Below are 25,427 nucleotides of genomic sequence, written 5' to 3'. Positions count from 1 at the left end.
AGGGGGTATTTATTTTGACGCAAATAGTAGTTTCCGTCCACCTGCTGGTACCCAACAGTTATTGAGTAGATTCCGGTCGTCAGGTGTTTAGTCGCATTGTGAAACTGGATACTTATAAATATGGTATGTACCCAAAAATATTTTTGTGTCGATTTTAATGAATTTTTTTAAAACCACAAGCTTTTAATCGTTCGTATATGTATGCGATTATGACGTTGAGATTTTACCGGAACTATAAGTAGTAGTTGGCTTAGGAAAATTTGATAATTTAGGATCTTTATTTCAAATTAAACGTATGATTCCGTAGTGGTGACTGTATCTGCTTACTCTATTTAATTTTTTGTTTGAGAATTCTCCGCCTCTGCGGATTCGCAAGATCGCTAACCGCTTTAGCCCTCTGAATTATGCAAATGACGTTATTTGTTTTTTTCTTATTTATTCTTCTTATATTTAATCTGCAGTTAAGGCAGTAGTATAGATTGATTCAATAATTGAAAGAGCTATTTCTCCTCTTACTGGTTTTTCGTTTGCTAAGTTTAGTGTGATTGTCCTGATTGATGAGTGTGATTGTACTCTTGATTGTTTTGCAAAACTTTATGGCTCTCTCCCCCAGGATTATTTCAGAGCGACTGGAATACTTTGACATCGCGCGTTTCGGATTGCGAATTGATAATTATGTGATTCATGTCTGTATTGTATCTGTTTTTTATAGACTGAGCAGCAATTGGATTGTGCATTAGATTTGATGCGAAGACTTCCTCCTCAACAAATAGAAAAAAATCTCAGTGATTTAATTGATCTTGTTCCAAGCCTATGCGAGGACCTTTTGTCGTCTGTGGATCAACCCCTAAAAATTGCCCGAGATAAGGAAATTGGGAAAGATTACCTTCTGTGTGACTATAACCGTGACGGTGATTCATACAGGTGTGTCCTTTCTTATTTATTTAATGTCTATGGTATCTGTCGAATTTGCTAGTATTTATTGATGAAGAAATTTATGGGCTAATGAGCCATGTAATCGAATGGTCTCGATCATAAATGATGGTGTTTTAACGTATAACTTTTTAGTTAACTTGAAGTTGTCATGGAGGTCACAAGTTATGCCTCTTCTGGACTTCTTAATACTCCTTTCTGAAATAATATGGACTATGGCCTAATTGTGGTCACATACGCATTATGGGTACACGTGTTGTTTCTCTAACCCCCTTATTCACACCGACACAAAACTGTACAGCAAGCATGTGCAAGCTCGGACAAGAATCGCGGTTGTGCCGAGACAAGTCGAAATAGGGCCATGAGCAAGGTGATGTTTTGCTTCTCACAGACGAGTACAGCCAAGCATCAGTTTGTCATTTTTTGATAACTCAACGCAAATTTCAATTTCATTACCATTCCTTTCCTTTTGTACAATTAATTTGATAGGTAACATCAGCAGATAGATATAAATTTTTCGACTACTAAAAAAAAACTCTTTCTTCTATCACCGAAAGCCACATCTAGCTTAAAGTGATTTTCTGTTCAAAGCTGACCATTTCTAAAATCGAAAAGGTAATGAAAACATATCTTTAGAATTGATATTGTGAAAGAATTAACAGTTATATAAATATTTTCCTTTCCAAATTTCTCGAAATTCAGATTTAGTTGACCACAATCTGGATGTCATATTTTCTCTAATATTCCAAATTGGTAGGAATGGTTGTCTAGGGGTAGAGCATTGGACTACTGACCATAGGGCCTGGGTTCAATTCCTAGGCAAGCCTCCCTGGGTACCCTCAGCTCCACCCGAACTGTGTGATTTTTTCGGTACTAGACCTTCCAGACCATAGCCAGCATAGTGAAAGGAACTGTCCCCCTACCATGGTATGTGAATTTTTTTAAAGGAATGATGAAATGTACAGTAGCTAATGTGCTTCAATTATACCATTATCCTTCCGGTGTTGGACTCTTCTTCAGTAATTCACAATTGCTCAAAACAAAAATGGCATTAGAGTAAATGCTTAACATTGAGTGGAATCTGAGGTTTTCCTTGGCGTTTATTCACAGTGGTTTTGGGAGTTCTTTCACGATAGTATGTCACTTGGCCCCAACAGTTTCTCCTGTCTGCTGCTGGCTCAAAATCTCTCATTTACTTTCACATGTTTAATAAGTGAGTTTATAAAATGGCATCTGGGACACAATCTTAAGTTTTCAATCAATGCTTTGTGATCCTTCTTTTTTTAGCAACCACACTAAAAACGAGTTTCAGCAATTAAGTACCAAGTATATTTTGCCAGCTTCTTCCTATAGGTTCTACCAAATTACTACCTTCACACAAATCTGCTCCCTATATCCACAATTAAAATTGCCTCAATTACTCCCTGCTGTAAGAGGTAAACTCCTCCTATGGTGAAGTTCCTCTATTACTTTCCCTTGTTATGCTTTGGCAACAGATGTTTGACTGCAGTGTCATCAGATTTGACAATCTATATGTATATACATGCATGTATATGGAATTTTAAGGAAGACAAGTTATAGAGTGCCATCATGATGAAACAACAGAGATTACATCCGATACTTCGTTTATCAGTCTCTAATATGTATATTTGTAGAACTGGCCTTATGGGTGTTTGCTTCAATAAGAGAAAAGGTTTGGCAAATGCTATTTTGCTGTTTATGAAGCAGTCACCATAATGTGTTTAAAAGCTCAAAATGCAGGTTAATGGATCACATATTATTTCGTGTAGCAAATTGTATTTACTGTTTGTCATGTTAACTTAGTTAATTACCAAAAATTTTTCTATTGCTTGTTATCTCCAGGAAGTCCTACATTGTGAGAATAGCGAGGGAATTTTGGCATGAACCCTGGAATTTATGGCTTCTAGAATCATTGCCTTTGTTACGTGCAATTTCACATTTCTTGGGTGCAGTTGTATATTGTTTTTGCAATAATATCTCTTGTGGCTTCAAATTGGTCGTCACGCTAAGCTTGTCTAGCGCCAAGCTCTGTGGTGCATAAAAGTGCACATTCAAGGTATTGGGGGACGGGGGCTAGTTGCTTTCCATGAGCTGCCTGTGGTTTCCAAAGAAGTTCAGATTTCCAAAAAATGACAGGCTTGAGTTTTTTAGGGTGATGCCTAAAGACCACCCAGATTTCAACATTTGCCCTCTGCTTTGCTGTCAAATTATCTACCCACTGGGCTATCATGACTTATGCCAAGTGGAAATAGGCAGCAAAATCCAAATGGCATATAAATCATGTCAATATTACTTTCAATTGACTCTGACGACATTCATTTCATGGGAATGATGATGAAAGCTATGGACGCAGGTGATTTTACTCCTATCAAGGGATTAATTTCTACTGGTAGTCATCATGCATGTAATCTTCCAAACATTTCAGGAAAGCAGCAATGAAGCTTTAGAAGTAAAAATATTTTAACAACTTCATCAAAATAGGGGAATATTTTTTTATTTCTCCTCCAGGCTATGCATTTGACTCAATTTCAATGTCCTCCATTTCCACAAAGTTTCTTAATTGATAATGGGTGGATAGTTTTGTTTTATCCAAATAAAGAGTAAGAGTTTTCTGTAAGTGCCATCCATGTTGGATAACTCAGTGTCTGGTATAGAGGCATCATTATCGGAAAGATGATGATGTTTATTGGTTCCTAAAAGACATTATTAAGACTTCAGTGGAGCTTGTCACATTAATTGAAAATATCCCCGACAAATACAGTGAGAATGAGACTCACAAATAAAAAAGAAAACAAGAGCAGTAGTAACAGCATGCATGCAAGAGACAGGGAGGGAAAAAGGCAAACATAGTAATATGGGGTAAGCTATCATTCAGATTGGAAATTAATAGAATGGTCATGTTTCATGTCAGAAAAATTCTCAGACTGGCTTATGCTGTTTTCAACCATGTGCTGATTCGAATTCAGCTTTGGTGTGCTCAAGTTGCTTTGAACTATCCTTTGCTATGCCTCGAAACCCCATCTTATCCATGGCTGACAGCAGTAATCTATCAGAGCAATATCCAGCTGTAGCATGATTCTGTCCGATGAATTGTGGGGAGTGAAGCCTGGAATTAAAAGCAGTGCCCACTCAAATTCCCTTGCATAGTCCCCATCAGCTTAGAGTCATAGGATTTGGAAAGTGAATTGAGCATATGCCAATAAAGCAATTTGATGCAAGTTGGGGGTGCCTTCTTTTATGTCAAATTGCCCTCATCCACATTAGTGTTTCAGTATCTCACCACTTCCTGTGTCCATTTAGTCTGCTGGTGTTGATCTCTTCCATGGGAAGGTTGGCATCTCACATGTTATTCCAATAATTCGATTCAGTCAACTGATGGCTTTTTCAGGGCTGTCTTCTGAATGAACCAAGTCCACTGATGGAGAAGAAAGAATTAGTAGAGACAAAATAATGAAATCATCCAGGTGTGCAAAAGGAAGAAAGTGAATTAAATTGCAATCAGTCCAGTATTTGTTTGTTGTAAGAGGGGGAAGGGCACTGGATAGGGTATATAACAGTTATCTGAAGAGAAGGGCTGCCTTTGTTACCACGGAAAAGCAGAAGTTTTAATTTAAATTTGTTCCAGAAACAAAGTTATGTTTTTTTGAAAATAAAGGGAAGGCCATAGGTAGGACGGATGGAATCAACTTTGTCATATACCTGACAAACGAATGATCAACTCCTCAACTGATTCAGAGAATATTTAGGTCATTTTTAGCACAATAGACTGAAAAAGTCAGTCTCTACAAATTTCTAATAGAAACCAACCACTCCTTATCTCCCTTAGATTTACGTATCTTAAAAAGTCCATCTCTGTGACTTCTGCCAATGCATTTCACCTGAAAATCAGGTAGTAGTATAAGTGCAGGCATGGGTCACATTGTCTTCCTCCTCTCTTATCTCTCATTTATTCCCCCTTCACTTTTCTTGCCACCTAACTGTATTGCAATCATTCCAATATCATATTTTGCCCAACAAAAATGGGCCTGCCATTGGAATAGCATCGCATCCCCTTTCTCCCTTTTCTGTTTCCCTCTGATCCTCCCTGAAATACTTTTTGTCCTTTGACCACATCACTTCTCTAATCCAGTGGCCACCTGTTACCTCATGTCACTCGAACAGAGTGAAAGTGCTAAAAGCATAGAAACACAGGACAGAACAGTCACGTGGTCTTTTGATTGTTTGCAGCATCATCACTACGCTAAGCTCTCTCAAGAAGTAGGGAAGGAAAATACATATCCACACTATGAGAGATAATGTAGGAAAATTCTCAATTAAACTATGAGAGATGGAAAGAATACATCAGGGATTATATTTAAGGCTATTAGGCCATAAGTTTAAGCATAGAAAGAGAACATGGCAAAAATGAGAAGAGCTTAGGTCTAGGCTTCCTTGATTGTAACATAGAAAGGGCGTTAAGGAAATAGACATAAAGTAAGGCCAAAGAGATGGATAACATCTGAGAGTAACTATTTAAGGGACTGGGAAAATGTGGGAGGAAGTTTTAAGGGGTAATTCATAGCATTTGTGGGAGAGGGATTTAGCTGAAAGATTTAAATCAGTGTTGGTTCCCACCAAAAAAAGGGAAAGGTAGTCATATATAAGGAATATATGACAATAAGTTTGATTTCACATGCAGGTAAGGTGGTACTTAGGATTGATAAGAGGATGGAAAGAAGGGCATGTGATTACCTAAGGGGTATTCAGGTTAGTCTAAGGAAGAGGGGCATGTGAATGATGACAAAGCAAAAATGAGGTCACCAATAGTGAGGAGCGTAGAGAACAATCAAGATGTCTGTTTTGTAGATATTAAGAAACCATTCTTTGAGTAAATTGGATAGAATTTATTAACTTATCACAGATGGTAGGTTAAGATTGGAGGGATAGGTGATTTATCAATAACCTGTACATGTCTCAGACTGCTCAGATGCGAGTGAGGGATGTGGAGTGGAGATGGGCAGTGTTAGGAGGAGAAGTGAGGTAGGGTAGGATGTCCATTAGCACCTGTTCTTTTCAATGTATATTTGAAGGTAATGGCAAGAGAGGAATAGGAGGGAATGGAGCGGGGGATGAAAGGAGACAGGGAACTCATGAAAGTTTGGTTTGTAGATGATCATGCTTTAGGTGGCCAGTCTGCCAAGGCGATACAATCATTACTGAGCAAATTAAAAAACCAGTGTGAATGGTAACGGAAGAGAATCATTGTTAACAAAACAAAGATTAGGAAACTTTAGAGAAAAAAAGGGTGATTTATGAGGTATGTTCAAAAAGTTCCTGAACATTATTTATTACAGAAAAAATACTTCACTAGCAAATTATTGGTCAAGGTCCCCTTCAAATTAGTCTCCTCCCAAATGTATACACTTCTCTCAATGGTGTTTCCACTTTTTGAGATAGTCCTGGAACACTTATTCCCTTCATCGAAATTTTCTCTATCTCTGGAATGGTGGAAAATCTTTTTCTTTTGAGTGCAGGGTTTTCAGTTATGGGAACAGGTAATGGTTGCATGGGGTCAGATCTGGTAAGGTGGGTGGGAAAACACAATGATCTTGATTTTGCCTGAAAACTCGGGAGTTCTCAGAGATAAGTGAGCTGCTCTGTTGTTGTGGTGAAAAAACCACTCTCCATTCCTCCAAAATTCAGAAGGTTTTCTTCTGATTCTCTCTCTTAGGCATTTCATAAACCCCAAGTAGCTCTCCGTGTTGACTTTCTGGCCTTTAGGCTGGTATTCGTGATGCACAACCCCCTATGCATCGGAAAAAAGTCAACATCACCCTGACCGTTGAGCAAACTTGTTGAGCTTTTTTGAGGTGGGGGGATTTTTCAGAAATCTGTGGTGAAGATAGCACTTTTGTTTTGATGTCATATCAGAAACCCATGGTGCATCACCTGTTATGATCCAGGACGAGGTTTTATCCTCTTCAGCTGGATCAAACAGTTCCTGAGGGACTTCTACTTAATGTTGTTTCTAGTCTGCTGTAATCAGGCGAGGCATGAATTTGGTGGCAACTCGATGCATCCTCAATTTCAGTGGGAATTTAATAGCACAAACCAATCGAGATGTCACACTCATCTGCATGCTCCCTGACAGTCAAACGTTGATTTCGATGAACGAGTGTGTTTGCTTTCTTGATGTGAGGGTCAATAATCAACATTGATGGTCATTTCAATGCAACAATTTCAGAGTGTAAAAATCATTTGCCTTGACTGGGATCCCAGTCAAGGCGAATGATTTTTACACTCTGAAATTGTTGCATTGAAATGCACATTAGCGGATGACTCCGTTAAAAGTTACTGTTGCGGCATCTCCCGCAGTTTCTTTGGAACATTGATGGTATTCTGAAATGCTCATGGTCTCCCACTGATTACCACCACGTTTTGAATCTGATAAACCACTCATAACACACGGTACATTTCATAGTATCCTCACCATAACTCTTGGTTATAAACTCAAATTTCTATGAAGGATTTGCAGAGTTTCACACAGAATTTCATAGAACAACGCCACTCCTTCAAATAGCTCATTTCTGTGGATCCAATTTTTCACCACACTCTGCGAACACCCCTTTACATAAACGGCCATAAGTCATCAACAAAACAAGATATCAAAAAAGTGGTTGAAAAATGATTAACCGGGAAGTTTCCATGAACACGACACCTCTAAGCAGGTTAAAAAATAACAAACCAGAGATACCCTATTCAAAAGTTTTGGGAACTTCATGACCAGACCTCGCGCATTTAAAATATGAGGGCAAAAACAAGAGAAGGTGGAGCCTTTTACCTATCTGGGAAGAGATTTGGACCCCAAGACAATCAAAGTAGTAAAGACAAAAAGACTAGTGAAAACTCAGGTATGGAAATTGGTTTTGTACCATTAAAATACTTGGTCATTGAGGAAGAATGATAGGCATAGACTGAAGGCTTTGTTATGTTGGTGTGGAGATGGATGTTGAAGGTAAAATGGATGTGCAGTAAAACTAATGAAAATGTACTAAGGATGGTGGGGGAGGAAAGTGCGTTGATTGTTGGCATTGAGAAATCCAAAGGAGGCATGAAAGGTGAATGCAGAGTGTTTTGATTGGGAATGGAATGTTGAAAATAATGATATAGAGGGAAGGGAGTTAGGGCTGTGAAGGAGGGGGAGGAAAAGAAGGTTGAGGTATTTTGGATGGAATGACAGGAGATAGAACCCATTTGCAATTGCAGAGCAGTTTATTGTTGTACAGGGTAATCAGTTGTGTCTTGTTAGAGGAGGCCAAGAAATGAGGCATGGTCCGACAGAGTCAATCCATAATTTTCCTTAAACAGTCGACTATCCAATACTAATAAATCCTCTTTGTGAATTAATATGCCCTGGGCTTAGTCGGATTGTGGTACTTTCACATAAGAAGCCTATAGCGGAATGTATATAGGAAAATGGAACAGAATAGAGATCTGGAGGAGGGGGGCAAGGGGAGGTTGACTGTTGGTCTGGAAGTGGGCTAAAGGAAATGGGTTTAAGATATTTCAACAATAGAACTTGTGTATGTGAAGAGCCTTGGGGAGGATTTAAAGACTTGGTGTCAGTCAAGTCCTTCTTTCTTCATAACACTTGATGAGACTCAAGAGGGAGGGCAGTGAGAATACCCATCCACTCACTCAAGTCACACATAATGCCCCACATTACTCATGAATACTCCTCGTTAGATCAATCTCTCACATGGTTCTCTCTTTATGCACTCTGAATTTTAAGGATAAACAGTGATTATGCTACCAGACTTGAAGTCATTATAATGGCACGTTGAAGTATTTGTCTCTATAAGTCAGTGTGGAGAATCGGTGTAACTTCTAATTGCGCTTATACTTTGAAGAAAAAAGAAACCATGGTGATTAACCTTTGTTGGCTTTGCTGATGAAGTGATCAGCCGTATGAATTCCTCCCTATTTGTCAACAAATCACAAAATGGGATTCCACACAGCACCTCTCATTCATTTCACCATAGCGCATTCTGTTCAGAATAATTGAATATTGCTTTAGCATCATTTTTTATTTAATCATTCCGATAAAGCTGAATTTTGGATTTTTGAATTTAACATTAAGGTCTTATTATGAACTGAATCTTTTAAAAGTTGAGTTCTTGGTGTGGTATGACCTCAGCTATTGGAACACTACAATGCAAATTACAGCATGAAAAATAATAATTTTCTTATATTAAAAAAGTCACTCTTAAATTTACCATTACAGTTGAGCATCACTTTAATTATGGAATGTATTTTCTTTCAGATCACCCTGGAGCAATGCATACGATCCACCACTTGAAGATGGGTCAATGCCATCTGAGCGATTGCGCAAACTGGAGATAGATGCCAATCATGCCTTTGACCAATACAGAGAAATGTACTTCGAAGGTGGTGTTTCATCTGTATATCTTTGGGATCTGGACTATGGTTTTGCAGGTATATGATCTCTTTTGGGGAACATTATGTTCGTATTCAGCACGCTTGACCAAACATTTTCAGGAAAACTATATTATTTCATATAGCAATATTTTTATATGTACTTCTCTTTATTTAATCTGTTTTAGGGCAACCCTGACATTTTTAACTCTCCGTGGATTAATCACTCTCAAGCTACTAACATTATGAATTACCTTAGATATTAGTGAGTCACTAAGCTTTTCACTACAATGCAAGTTAGACCCCATTTTAGTATATAAATTAGGACAGATATTAGAGACTACATTACAAAGCCTGTTCATTTCATTTGTGCCTCAATAACAGGCAGTTTTTTATATAATTATAGCAGAATAATTGAAAACTTTAGTGTGTGATGTTTGAACTTATGAATTTGCCCTAAACTTAATTATTTGATTCATTTTATTAATTAATTCAGAAAGAGTATGAAATCCTTTTGCTCAGTTTTGACTGTAAGTGTAGCAAACTCAATCAATATTTGATGAAACTTTAAATCAAATGAGATTTATCGGTGTTGTGGACAATATTTACCTAGATTTCAATGTAAATAAAATCAATGATAGCAAGACCATAAAATTGTACATAAAGTGGTTGTTTCAAATTAAAAACTGATTCAACATCTGAATAAAAATGGAAATGATTAAACTGCATCCATAATTTATGATTGAGCATATATTTTTCACCACCTCGGCCTGAAAATTTTCACTCATGCCATGGCATCATATTAGCTTTTAAATGGATTTAGATTAATATCTTTGAGCTGGTGGGGATGAGGCTTCAGTGGCCTATTGCAAAAAGGATCTGTCAGAAGGGGCCAATGTGTGTGCCTACAGGCACCACTGTGCTGGTCTGTCACCAATAACGATTCTCATGCCATCATTGCTGATGCACTTTGAGTGGTACACTGTCCATAGCACCACCATTGTTCTGCATCTGAGGCATGGCCATCAACTGTAGTCGTGTAGTCATTTCAAAAATCATTCTAATCCATGGCTCAGGATCCTTATGAGTGCACTCAATGCCATTTTGAGGTCTTCTCCTCACAAAAGTAATCATCCATGTGAAACTCATATGGCAGTTGCAGTGGTGATACATTTTGATCTTCCATTCCAATGTCAAGACCAAAGACCCAGCTGATGATGCACACATTTCCTAATATTTGAAACTCCTCATGCGCCACGAGCAATGAATGCACTATGGTGCGATATAAAGTTGATGCCAGCGATAAGTACATGAGAAGAAAACTAGGCTCAAATTGATGATGAGCGCTTATGGAGTGTCCTGAGGAATTATTTTTTTCCTTTTTAGGTGGTTTTTATGAAGCCCAAGTGAATGCTTTCAAAGAAGAATCTTCTTAGGAGCCAACACTAAGCGTAGCCATACAAAATGTTGCTAGACAAACTAATATTAAGTATTATCCTTTGGACCAATATAATGCTCATTGTTAAACATCTCAGTTCTCAGCCAGCAGCTACTTATCAGATGAACTAACTGACACGAATTTAAGGGAATGTAATGACCATTTACTAACTACTAAACATGAATTAAAATGTTGGTGTCAGCATTTTAAAGTACATTTGAGTCTTTATTCATCTAATGTCACCAAATTTCTGATACTACTAATGTCTACTCTTGGCAAAGTTATACAGTGAACTCTCGATTGCCCGTGCTAATGGATTCATGAAGTAGCACATTGAAAGTAGAAAATTGAAAAACATGATTAATCAAAATATGCAGAAAATATGGCCGTGATATGTAATAGATATATACAGACTCCCCTTTTTCATTCCGTGTGATTAATTTGCATTTTTTAGCATTGGAAAGTACAATTTTTTTCCATGTTTCAGCCATTTATGTAAGGGTGGCCTTATAGTTCAACAATTAATTGATAGACACAGAATTAATTGATCAAGAGAAGAGCAGAATGTATTTTCCTCGGAAAGCAGAAACAACCACATAGCCAGGAAAAAAATAGGAAAATTACTGGCAAAGGACGAATTTCTGGAAAGGATCACTTATATGGATTTTTTATTTGTTGCATGATACACCAATGAAAATGAAGCTGTGTTAAATAGTTAATGATGAACTTGATGGATAGTGAAGCTACCTGTATAATTATTTATGCTTAAAAGAGAATGCAGAATTCTTAGGGTTAATTAATGCAAGAGAAATTATAATGAGAAAATAAGGAGAATACAGAAATGCTTCAATTAAAACGTTAAATATTATTGGCAACTCTTGATTTTGTGAAACTAAAAACTTTTAAGTCAAGGCATTTCACATTGGTATTTATTGAAAAAGCATATCGCAGTTCCAAAGCGGTTAATTAGCTGCACAATTGTAATTTTATCAAAAATGTGATGTGCCAAAAGAGAGAATAGTTCATATAATGCACAAAATGGATAATTGAGAGTTTACTGTACATATCTAAGGACTATGAAAGGTCAAGAAATGGCATAATAAGATAGACCCAATAATTATTAATAAAATACCATGATCCTTTTATAGTGGTTAAAAATCATTTAAGTGATTACTCAAATATTATAATGAACTACCTCTTTTACTTGAAAACAATTAATAAATAGATTATTATTTGTGAAAGTGTTGAAGGAGGCCCATCACGGCTTAAAAGGCATGATAACTTGTCCTCCCTGATATATGGTATAGCTGCTACACACTCAAATTACAAACTTTATGTACTTAGCCGTCATTGATAAGTAATTAAATCTATTTTTGCAGAATATTATTTAACTTATATATTTTAATATATAATCAATGAATTAAAAAAAATCCATTTGGAAATGATAATTGTAATCAGCATTCATGAGCATTGTTCCCTTGCCTATGTAGACCAAGCATTGGTGTGTTCAGGCAGGCAACTTTTGATTCTCAGTAGCTGAGGGAACTCCCAAGTGCATTTACGATCATCTTGGATCCCTGAACACAGTGAAACCCCATCAAGGCAGCATTTTTTGGTTGGGATATGGGGTGATCCTTGAATAGGCTTGCATAATATTTATCATTATGCATAATATAATATAAGTAACATATGAAAGAAATGGAATAACATTGTTATGCTATGACAGAGACAATTTTCCATATCACTGGGATTTGCTCACTGGAATTAATTATTAATTAACATACAATATTTTGTGTAGGTAGTTGAATCTTCATTGCCATCAAATACACCATATTTTCCCATCGATAACGTGTGCGTTATCTATACAAAAATGTTCAGTGATCGAAAAAAATGACGATGCGCGTTGTGTAATGAAAATTGAAAATATCCAAGCATTAACATACCTATGTTCACCGTAATTTAAAGAAGAGTCTCGCAAAAATAAATTAAATTAAAAGGCATGCCTTTCTAATTGCATTCTATATTATACAGATCTGCGACTGTTACAGTTATTTCATCTCATGAGGAAAAGAAGAAACATATAATTTCTATACTTCATTTATTATAATACTTAGCACTTCTTTATTCTAGTGCATAGTACTTCACATCGTAGAGTAGAGTACGTCGTATTATATAGACGTCCGCATAAATGTATGATAGGATAGGTAGATCACTCGAATCCAAGAAATTCTTCACCTAAATCACAATTAAATGAATTAATTGCATTTGTTATCTCTTCAAGCCCATCACCAAGTTAACTCTTCCTCATCTTCTAGCACTGGTGTTAAAATATTGCCTAAAGCTTTTTCAAATCCATTTTTTACACAAGGTAAAATAGGTTGATTTCTTATATCGGTTGACCCCCAAATTATTACTTAAAATTTCTGTTTTTTACTTGTCATGTGTATTATTCAAAATTAGTTTTTCAATTATGGAATTCTGCTTAGTTAATTCCAGTGAATCTATTTTAGTTTTAACTTGTAAACTTTTGTCAAATATAGTCTCAAGTAATTAGTTCCTTTCAATAAAATTTATATATTAATGTTATGTGTAAAACAACTATAATTCCCTTTGAAATTAAATATAACTCTTTCTCACTGCATAAATGCTTGGGGGATATTTTTCCCTGAAAAATGAAATAATAATATTCATTTTATAAAATGTAAAAAATTAAGCTTTATTTTGTTGTTTTAATTTATTATTGATATTGTACTGATATTTGTTGAAGTGATACTCTAACTGCTATGTTAGAAGATATCTCAAATGAGACTTGATAAACAAAAACTACCTTCAATATTTTCAAAAACACTTCTCCATTTATTTATGATAATCATGACAAAATTATTTTATTGTCGTACTTAGTGACTGTCAATGAGTACACTGTGAATCCTCCAACTGGAAAAATTAGGAGTCATGATGGCCAAATGTATAGATTTACCTCGGCAAAATAACTAGCTGGAATTTTCCTTCACTGAAAAATTTAAAAAGAATTACCAATAATTCAGAAGATAACATGTAAAATGTAGCATTCCTTTTAAAAACTAAGTTTTCCTCTGTAAATGAAGGGCAAGCTCAGCCCTGATGGTGGTTACTTTCAATTGATCAAATTTCGTGCCAAATACTGAATGTTTCCAATCAAAACTCTCCATCAGCAGGTGGAAAATTTTTCTTTCCCGTTTGTGTGTAGTTTATACTTATATTTTGTTGAGCTTTTGCTGTAACAGATCAAACAATGAAGTGACGAAGCATAATTTAATAACGGGATAGGCTTGGTTAAACTGTTCTCACATGTAGTGTACCTAAATATTAAAAATGGCATTGTTCTCAGAACAGGTCAAATCAATTGTGTGTACCAGAAAAACAGGGACTAAAAGTGTCATAGCTTTGGCCAGTCTGTGGTGTGCCACACTCCCTCCTCTCCATGAACTCCAAATGACCACCTGTGCGACACACGTTTCATTCCTGCCTGTACAAAAAATAAATAGAAAAAATACCAGGGGAAATTTATTCTACATCCTTGTGCAAATGACTAAAATTCTTCAAAAAAGCAATCTAAGGCATCAACACACTGATGGCAGTTCCTCTGCCAGTCGTGGGATGCTTCCTGGAGGTGTCAACTCTGTTAAGGTGCCTCATCAAAGCCTCTTTGACAATATCCGTTTTGCCAAAATGGTTGCCTTTCAGGCTCCTCATTATTTGTTGGAACCAAAATAAGTCTGGCTATTTGTGGGCTGTAGGGTGGCTGGGGTAGCATTGCCTCCTTGTGCCTGGCTAGGGACTCAGAACTTCACTGGTACTTGCTGGTGTTGTCTCGCGGCCTCGAACTGGCAAAGATCTCCTTCCTGCTGATGTGTTCCACTCTTTGTCACAGTCTTTCGAGGGCTTCCTTGCAAAACATGCCGTTCACTGTATTTCCTGAGGCACAAACTCTGTGTGGATAATGCTTTTTGAGTCAAAAAAGATAATGAGCATCATTTTACTTACCTTTGGGAAGGACCCTGTATAAACCCCAATCGCACTACCATGTCCTCTAGCCAGCTGAGGAGTTGCGCACACAATATTCTCATTCTTATAGAACCTAAACTCTCCCTAAAAACATTAAATTATATGTGTAAATCAAAAAAACTTTAAATTAACTGAATAATATAATCTAGTTAGGGGGTTTAGTCCCCAGCTATGCTGCTGACTGTAAAGTTTTCAGAAGGGCTTGCCACCAGCTGGCTGCCTACTTGTTTTAAGTGGGCATCCAGCACTAAAATTGGTGCACAGCTCACTTGCTGTTCCTGAGGGATGATGAGTGATGAATTGCTCATCCCTCTCAATTTGTATTTTACTTGTCTCTTTTTGTTCAGTTTGTACTTAGTCTCTCTTGCCGACCTGCACAACTTTGAGTGCAGTGCAAGCGATGGTGACATAGAAGGGCCAGGCAGTGCTTGTGCACAGATTTTCGCGTACCCCTATGCCTAGCTGCATCGAGAGTGGTGATGCATGTGTGACACTGCTGCACAAGCCCAGTGGTGCAAATCCTGTCACTAATGCCACAAGAGAACACCAAAGGATGAAATTAGCTTTACTCACTGATCATATATTAAGCACTTTCTCGTATACATTTTTAGCAGTTCAAAAAGGCATTCGTAAAAGTTTTTTTCAAATTATTTCTTTCTCGAACTATCAAATTGTTATCAAAAAATTTGCTTTCAATTGATATTATTCAAAGTAGCTGTTGGAAATCTTTTGCTAAGACCTTTGTTGGAGTCTTTGCTTAGAAACCCTTCCTCCTTTCCTATAACATCCTATCCCTACCAGATTACCCACCTATCTCTTCTGGTGCAAACGAACTCTGCTCTTGGTTGCCTATCCTAATAACTAGTACTACTTGCCTGGGTTCAAATCCTGGAGACAACAAATATTTCTCAGCTGTATCCCAATCCGTACTTGAAGTACTTTGTGGAGAGCACTTTGAGTGAGTAAGACGTCCAGCGGGTGAGACGTTAAACTGTGGACCTTATGGCACCTTTTGACAAGAGTAGGCTCATGCTGACATCAGGTTTCTCTCCAACCTTCCTTTCCTTTCCCATCCATCCCTAATGGCACAAATGACCTTAGCTGTTGGTCACGTCCCATAAAAAACTACTACTAATACATCTATTCAAAATATTATGCTGGAAAGTGTTGCCTTTTTCTAAAATGAATAAAGTAAAATATTTAAAAAAAGACAAAAATTAATTTATGCCCACCTGAAAATCAAAAACAGTCAACTTACCACAGTCAAGTGTTCCAGTCTTACTCTAATGAAATTAATCGCTGCATTTTTAATCATTAATGCCAAAGCCTGATAATATGCATGTTAATGTATGCCTTAAAAATTACACGGTCAGAGACATGTAGAACAATCATTATTAATTATGTAAAATGTGGTATCTCTATAATTACCCTGCAAAATACCCAAAATGAATGCTATACTAATCTGAAAAGTCATATCAATTAGTTATTGGGAAATCCTTTGGTTAACATCTTAACTGGTGACATTGTGAACTTTGTTATTATATATTTATGTTGAATACAGCCGAAGACAGGAATATGCAAACTTTTATCTTTTTCATAAGTGCAGGGTAAATCTTAACTTGATTTACATTTATCGTAACTGGCTGACACCTACATCTCAGTTTATATAACTTCAGTCTCTAGCATTCCACTGAAACGTAACTTTTGCTGATGCCCAATGCACATTGCAGGCGTGATGAAGTTTTCAAGCATATCTTTCTCTACTCATTTTCACAGAATTCACGTACAGAACCTCTCTTCTCAAATGAAACCGGAGACTCCTAATGTGAAATGCGTGATAGAGCAGGGAAATTGAAAAACATGAGAAAGAAGCCTGAAAATTTACATTATTTGTGAGAAACTTTTCTATAATACCTCATTAAGTCCTCTTACGTTTAACGTGTCCCAAATTAAAACTGTGAAATACATTTCATTGAGGTTTTTGTATGATGACTGCAAAACATAGTACGGCCTTTGATATTTTGTTTTTTCTTCAAGTCTCTCTGTTGATTATTTTCAGTTAATGGTGGACATATTTTTGGAAAACAGGAAGATCTCGTAAACTCTAGGAATTTCCTGTCATTTTCTGTTGTGAATTGAACATCATAGGCCTTGCTCACTCATGTGTATTGTCCTTCTTTTGCTGGAAATGATAGTGATGGAAAGTAACTGTTGCTTATTTTGTCTTGATCCAATTTCAATGGACTCAACAATGTCATTCCTGAAAAATTAAAATCATTCACTTTTACTGAAAGTTCGTTTAAATATCACTGTATCAGAGCTCTCCTCCAAAAATATTTAACGGTAGGTACATGTCAAATGAAGTCACAAGAAGCGACACAGAAAAATATGGATGGGGCTCCACTTAGCCTGATGCCCTCCTATGGAGCATCAGTGTGCATTGCAAATGGTGTTGTCAGAAATGAGTCATTGTTGTGCAAAGTCTCAACCCTGCACTTCCATTGCATCAATTCACTTTTCAAATGAACCCATTCAAAACTGTCAGGCATTGGGGATTAGGCACGTGAGGAGGGCAAATGATTTCCATTGGTCCGTGAATGTTCCATTAGATAATTTTATTTAAAAGTCTTATAGGAATATGGCTGTGATTTGTGAGAATAGAGGCTGCTATTTTTTTCTAATGGAAACAGAATTGGTGAGAAAATGTGCAGCCTACAATAATAATATTAGTACATGATGAGGGTAAAAAATAAGAGAAACTTTACACTTCCACACCTTTTTAATGTTCTATGACCACGGTTTCGATGCTGTGCATCATCATTAGGTGACGATGATGCACAGAGTCGAAACCATGGTTGTAGAACATTAAAAGTGTGTGGAAGTGTAAACTTTCTCTTATTTTTTACCCTCATCATTAAGGAATTCCACAAAGTTAAGCCTGAAACTGTTAACTTTATATTAGTACATGTATGATTTTTACATGAAAGATCGATGTGTGATTTTCAGGTGTCATCCTCATTAAGAAAGCAGGTGATGGTTCAAAAAAGATTAAAGGATGCTGGGATTCAATTCATGTAGTCGAAGTGCAAGAAAAGTCTAGTGGAAGAAGCGCACATTACAAATTGACATCGACTGCCATGCTGTGGCTGCAAACCAATAAAGATGGCTCTGGTACAATGAATCTAGGAGGAAGTTTGACCCGCCAAGTAAGTTTTCATGTTTCCATGCTCATGTGGGTATGGAAAGGAGAAGACCCTCTCCTGTTTCGTTTGAGATGTGCTTAATTACATTTTTCCCTTTTCTATTACCCCGTATTATTATCATTCTCCCTCATTCATTATTTTAATTGGTCGCTTCTGTGCAAATGGTTGTAATTTAATTTACAGCTGGGTTGAAAATCAAATAATATACTATATGCCCTGGAAGCCTTACTAAAGTGAAACATGCCAAGTGGAACCTGTAATGAGCAGAACCCTGCTATATTCAGGAAAAATCTTGGTTGCAAGGTGTCATACAATTTTTACATATTCTGACCCAATTGTAAATAGAGACCCTAGTAAAGAAGCAGAATCTATTTCCTTGAGATTGAACTATTTTTAAGTGGAGTAACAAGGGGAAATCCATTTCTGAAAGTGATTCAAAGCCTAGAGTCCTTTGCTTATTTGGCCTAATATTAACTTTTCAGCATCCTTTCCTAGTTTCTCATGATGAAAGTTGGTATGTGAATAGTGCTCACTATCCTTTGTCCAAATGAGTTAACTTTATGTATGAACAACTTTCCCTTGAGATATAACCAATTGTACACTGAGCAGGCATTGATTGAAGGTTATTTTGGACACTTTCCATAAGATCTACTGGTTTGGTTGTACTTAATACAGAGATGAAAAGGGGTTCCTGGAATGCTTAAAATGTGAACATGATTTTAAACATGTACATGGTTTGGAAGTCATGGAACCAGGTCATGGCTTCAAATTTCATTGTAGATACATGTATATTTTGATTTAACCCCACCAAAAGGTATAGGCTACATCTATTCCAAACCCAGAGTTGTTCTTCTATCGAAATGGCTGGTTGTACTAGAATCCATTTCCACAACATAAGTCTCTGTGCACTGCCTAATAAAAAGGGGATATTATGTTTTAAGTAGACTACTGGATTGGAGCTCAGAAGTGACAGTTGTTGGAGCAACTAGTAGACCACTAGACAAAACAAATGTGAATTTATTAATTAATGTTTGAAGAGAAATCATTGAAATGTTTGACCCTTAAAATCTGAAGGTGTGCATCCCATCATCATTATTTTGTGAGTTAAACCAGGTAATTTTGCTGCATATAATATTTGTCAACAGTCATTGATTTGTGGCTGCTTTGCTTGCAGGTGGAGCAGGATGCTAGTGTGAGTGAGGCCTCCCCTCATATAGCAAATATAGGACGTATGGTTGAAGATATGGAGAACAAAATACGAAATACGCTGAATGAAATATATTTTGGAAAAACAAAAGATATAGTGAATGGCCTTCGTTCTGTTGAGCCATTGGTAGATAAGACACGTGAAAAACTTCTCCAGCATGACCTTGCAGCCGCTCTGCAACGGAGGCAGGCCAAAGGAGAGTCAAACTGATGAGGCAAGTAAGGGGAGGGCACAGTTTGCAACTGGTGTGCTCTCTCCCTGCCATGCCTCTGCACAATGGATTGTGTTCAGACCAGAGGAAAGAAGAAAACGCGAGCAGAGGAGATGAGGTGCTGAGTTCTCATTTGGTTGCATCTTCACCCGAGGACTACTCCAAGCCTGTTAGAAAAGCTGAAGTTTGGATGTGTGATTTTGTACTCTTAACCAAGATGCCAATTTTTGGTAATTGAATCATAGGTGAGGTCAGTGATTGAGGAATCTTTTGTGTTGATGGAAGTATTTGCCCTAAGCATTGTATGAATCGCAAAAGCATGACTGAATTATATTCAGATATCACAGTTTAATTATAAATTGTTGAAACATGGTTTAATAAAATTCTCTAAAACTTGGAGGGGGAATATACGAACTGATAAGTAATTGTATCTGTTATGGTTGCATAGCTTATCCTGCAATAGAGTGAATAAGAAATAAAATTATTTTGAATCATACTATAAGTTTTCTTAGTTCATCTAGCCATAATTTCTTAGAATTTAGGAATACTTACTCACAAGGTAAGTTGTAATGTATTGCCTAACAGGACCATTGCTATTTATTCTTTAAACTTAGTTTTTATTTTTTTTCAAATTTTTTACTTATTATTGATTTTAAAAATCATTATGTTGTTTGATTTGTGTTGAATTCTCATTTCAATGTTTTCAATTTTTGTTCACAAAATGTATAGCTCTTATGTATGATGAAAATTGTCTTGTTATCCCATTATTATAAGTTAACTGAATGCATTTTATTAATCAACATCCAATGTTTTGTTTTATGATTTTGAGTGACATTAAATAGCTTTCAAATTTTGTGACTAGTTTAATTTGCCAGTATTTCCTCTTTCCTAAGCCTTCAATTATAGTGCTAGATGTTGTTGTTGCCCATAGCGAATGTCAATTACTTCCCTCACATGTAACTGAAGTAATCCAGTTAGCAAAGAGCATGGCCATAGTTTTCACTGTATCTAGGAAGTTACCTATTGTGTATTTTGTGTTTCTTTGATGTTTAGTTTACATGCATGGCAGGTCATATAAATAATTAAATATTTTACCAAAAAAATTCCACATACAATGATTCAATTAAAAATATTCTTGAAGCATGAGTAATGCTGTAAAGAGTATAAACGAGCTGTCATGGTTAAGGACACCTTTCCCCACCAGCACACATGACGACAGATTTGATGGACCATGATATTTGCTGGAGAGTATGTTGAAGTTTCTCAAGGATCTTCTGAGTTCTTTCACGAGCATTAGTCATATTATTGTAATGGCTGTTTCCAGCACCTGCATGCCCTAAGGGAAGGTGACTGAAATCCCATGCAAACTTGGAAACAAAATATAGAAAACTGTATTTAAGACTCACCTAATATTTATCCCCATGGTGTGTGAAAGTCATTCATCAGGACTGGAAATCTCTTCACTCTGTCACCTGTGGTTTCCTATGAAGTTTTGGTACCTACGAAATCACACATGTTGGACAAAGCTAGGAGTGTCTGGAGCCATAAAACCACTTTTAGCTGAAAAATAAATGTACGAGTGAGTGACCTATGAAAATTAATGATAACATTGTGCAAAAATTATTTTCCAATAGCAAGTGTTTGCAGTCCCACAGAAAGATAGCCCCCAGTACGTCAGGCAATGAGTGATCTGCACTCAATGTGTGAACATGAATATGTGGGCACAGTTGAAGCTGCAACTGCAGTGAAACTGTGTATATAATTGGATCCAGAAACTACTCATATAGATAAGTTGCTGAAACTTTGGAAGCTGTGTGAAATAAGAGCATCCTTCATTTATAGTTTTCATTTCCCCTGGCCTATGTTGACTTTTAATATTTTGAAACCTTTAAAATTTTGAAGTAAACCTGTGTCAGTACTAAATCTTATCTGAAGAGCTACTCAGCTTGGATACACTCTTCGAAGGCTCCAATGTCAAAAACTGCATCAATGGTTGCGTACCATTTCTATTATTGCTGGCTGACAATGGACACACAGCTAGGAGACTGTTGAGAGATATTCAGATTTATGTACATCCAAGTATTCCAGTGTTACAAGGACATCCACATCATATGGGCTGATGCCATTACTTGCATAGATTGGTCACTTTTGATGCCATGTCTCTACTCATTCTGATACCACAGAATGGTGCCTAGCTTCTGAAGTGACACCACTTGAAGGCTAAGTATGTATGATTATTCAGGAATTTACGGTAAAATATGGAATGTTTACTACATTTCCAGAGGAATTGTGCCAAATAGAACCCTCCTGCCTTAAAATTCTTGTTTTAGACAACAGATTTATATACACCACATACACTTTTTATGGGTAATTTCACTTGATATTGCTTCTGCAAATGAGTATGAAAACAAGTAATGGTAACCTTAAAGTAACAGAAGCATGGATTGAGCCAAGTCTGGTGCGAGCAAAAAGTCTCCTGTCAATGCCACCAGAAATGGGGAGTATGCAGAGAATTTCAGGCAATAATTATAGATCTGGCAACGTAAGTGCATACAGACCCTAATTTGGGTACTGGAATAATGAGGGAGATGGTGTCGTATGTATTTACCTCTATAATGATAATTATAGTGTTTATTCCTAGGTCACCAATTTTTTATTTTTCTTATATTGAATTAAACAACAGACATGATGGGAGACTCAAGTAAAATATTCCAGATATGAACTAGTCCTGAATTTGGATCTCGTGGCTGGGACTAATCAATTGAGCATATCAGTCATTTTAGGCTGGTAACTTGGAATGCCTGGCTTATGGGAGGTCAGAGAATCCAAAGGGAGAGATTTAGAGAATGGAGTTTGACATCTTGGGTGTTAATGAAATGAAATGGCCTAAAGAAAGTGACAGAGTGGTGACTATCGGTCATTGGCACTGGCTTTAGGAATGGAAATCTTGGAATGGGCACAGTTTTGCATAGTTTGTGGGTGATTAAAGAGCTGGCTGCAAGAAAATGGAAGGATCATCATGGTGATATGTTGCAATGGAACCCACAATGCAATTGTAGTGCAAACTCACATTTCAACAACAGGCTATGATGATGGCAAAATGTAGATGTATGTATAATTATATCGCTAAGTTATGAAAATATGTTATGGGAGAAATAATGTAATTATTTTATTGTTGAAGAGGGACAAGGAGGTAAAATTTTGAAGGTACATTTGGGAACTTCTACTTGAAATTACAAAGTCCTTGAAAATTTCAGGAATTCATCTTTCTGAGAATATTTCCCAAATTTCACAATGGTGATACAATGTAATTCCGAAATCATTTCAGAAAATCACGTAGTACAAAATTATGAACATGCCCACAATGACCCAATGATTACCCATTACCAGAGTAAACTAACAGTTTCAGGGTAACACCTGGGTGTCCATTTAGCATGTAAATCTTAGCACCATGTTTGTGCATGTGTTTTATTAGAAAAGATAAGGCTCACCTGCCTGAATCAGTGACTCCTGCTGAGGCAAACTACTTTGTTTATCCACATTAACTTCTTTGTCCGACCAAAGTTTTGATGTACAAAGTCTTAAATTTTGTCTTTAGGACCTGTGTATATGGAAACAAAGTGATTCGCCTGTATGTGTATCATTTCCACCTAGTAAAGCCTAAAACTACCCATTGACTCATCACAAGGGCAGCACAGCTCTTACTACGTCAGGCAATGAGTGATCTGCACTCAATGCGTTAACACAAATATCTGAACACAATTGAAGCTACAACTACAGTGAAGCCATAAATGTAATTGGATCCGGAATCTACTCATTAAGCAGAACAAATATAGCCATATTAATTCATGTGTAATATGATTTCGTATTCCATTCTGAACAAAAGTTATGTTCAATGTTTATTCAAAGAAAGTTATATATTTGTTGTATATGATCATAAATCATCTTTTCTTATATCATGGAATGAACAACCTGGAATGTCAATTTGATTTGTAGAGAACAAAAAATAATTGAAAGAGTTTATTATTTATGATACATTTCTATTTTACTATAAAGCGGCCAAGGGGCATTTATTTTTGCTGGTACTTTTTATTATTTATGATACATTTCTATTTTACTATAAAGCGGCCAAGGGGCATTTATTTTTGCTGGTACTTCAAAATTTTGTTCACAAAAAACTTAAAGTAAAAGACCCATCATATCACAATTACTTAGGGATAACTGCCGTGGCAGGTATCCTTCTGAACCTACCAGCATCTTGAGGTCACTAATGGAAGTTCTCTGTGGATGCTGGTTCTTCTATTAAATATCTTGAACCACGTAAAGCTCCCCTTAAATACTTATTTAACCATTGATGATCCTGGTATCTTATTAATGAGATCTGCAAATCACTTTCCCCATCTCACAAATGATATTCTTGTTAATAGTGTTGAGTTACCATTGCTTTTTGTTTCTACATGAGAAGCAACCTTTCAACATCATTGAGAATTCATTACCATTGCATAGATACTTTTGTCACTATTTGAAGCAATTATCTCCTTAGTCTTGTCTGTGTTCTTGAAGAAAAGCCCAATCATTGATTTTGACCAATTGTTTATTTATGTGCTAGATCTGCCATGCCCTCTCCTCTTATCTCTCCCTTTTCAGTAATTTTACTTTTCATTTCTACGGTTATTTTTATTCTTTTGCGGCTGTCTTCTTTTTGACAAGGGAACATATTTAAAATTAAAGACAAAATATTATTTAAATTAGCATAATAAATCACAAACATGGGAAATGGTCATCACATTCATATTTTAGATACTTCCATATATGGATGTAATGATCCTACTATAGGTACACTCATAGATGTACCTTCCAATGTCTAGATGAGGATAACTAGAATAAGAAATGGGTAGATGTGCCTTTTTTGAGGAATTGTTGATTGTAATCACAGAATTCTTGGGTGGGTATCAAGTATTGTTTAGTTACATAAAGTCTCACATCTGTCAAAATATGTGAATGCATCAATTCTTCAGAAAATGCAATCATGAAAAATGCATTGGATGTATGTTTTCCCCAATTAATGAAACCACTGGAAGAGTCTTTTCTTTTAATGGCATGAAATGCTTAAAAAATACATGTATAGTATGTATCAGTTAATGTAAATTCTAATCCTTATGTTGGTAAAGTAATCACAATAAACACAAGATGTTATGCTTAAATAAATATGCATTGAAAAAATTGTCTAATTACTTTTATTTCAATGCAGTAAATATCTGCACCAATTCAGCCATACATTTTGGATAGTACATTTAAGAATCCAACATAATTTACTTTCAGGAATATTTTCTGTGCTAAGTATGACTTCCTCTAAAACTTCTGAATTCATCTAAATGAGTATCATTCATTTCTTGAAAAATGATAGGCAATGGCTAACAGGAAGTACACAACTATATTGTTATGTATTTATGTAAGATAATTATTTGAATATGCGTATGCATATATATTACATATATTCTTATTTTACCTTGCTGCATAATGGTGTCAATTATAATTAAAAATATGCGAGTAGTACCCACTCTTACTGCGCATACACGACACTCAGCAGGGTCCTTACACTCGTAAGTAGTAGATTTAGGGGAGGCAACCAAGAGCTGAGGTCATTTGTGCCATGCCCTTACATTTGTTTTTGCTGAAGATACCCTTACGTCCCTACAAGACTCAGAAATTAACTATCAGCTGTTAGGCTCAAGTAGCAAACTATAATTTCATTTGGATGATGTGGAAAGTAAAAGCAGTGAGTGGGTAGATGTGATTAATAGTTTTATTCTGCTCTTACAAAAGTAGAACCACCTCTATATAGCAAAACCGCATAAACTTGTGGCACCCAGAAGTAATCATTGCTGGCAGTAGATGCAAATAAAGCACTACCTACCTCACTTGCCTCCTCAAAACCTTATGTCAGCACCTTCT

General features: G+C 36.4%; 1 protein-coding gene across 1 annotated transcript; it reads left to right on the top strand.

Moving 5' to 3' along the window:
- The first annotated feature begins 12 nt into the window (after nucleotides 1–12).
- Nucleotides 13–20,307, top strand: cpb (F-actin-capping protein subunit beta). The gene is made up of 5 exons (XM_071594420.1): nucleotides 13–123; nucleotides 713–924; nucleotides 9,257–9,429; nucleotides 17,858–18,057; nucleotides 19,229–20,307. The coding sequence occupies exons 1-5, from the start codon at nucleotides 121–123 to the stop codon at nucleotides 19,469–19,471; spliced, it is 831 nt and encodes a 276-aa protein (XP_071450521.1). The 5' UTR covers nucleotides 13–120; the 3' UTR covers nucleotides 19,472–20,307.
- Nucleotides 20,308–25,427: the final 5,120 nt, after the last annotated feature.

Source organism: Hetaerina americana, unplaced genomic scaffold (assembly GCF_022747635.1).
Source record: "Hetaerina americana unplaced genomic scaffold, ioHetAmer1.1.p SCAF_60, whole genome shotgun sequence".
Taxonomy (NCBI): domain Eukaryota; kingdom Metazoa; phylum Arthropoda; class Insecta; order Odonata; family Calopterygidae; genus Hetaerina; species Hetaerina americana.
The sequence above is the reverse complement of the archived record's forward strand: the minus strand, read 5'-3'. Positions and strand labels throughout refer to the sequence as shown.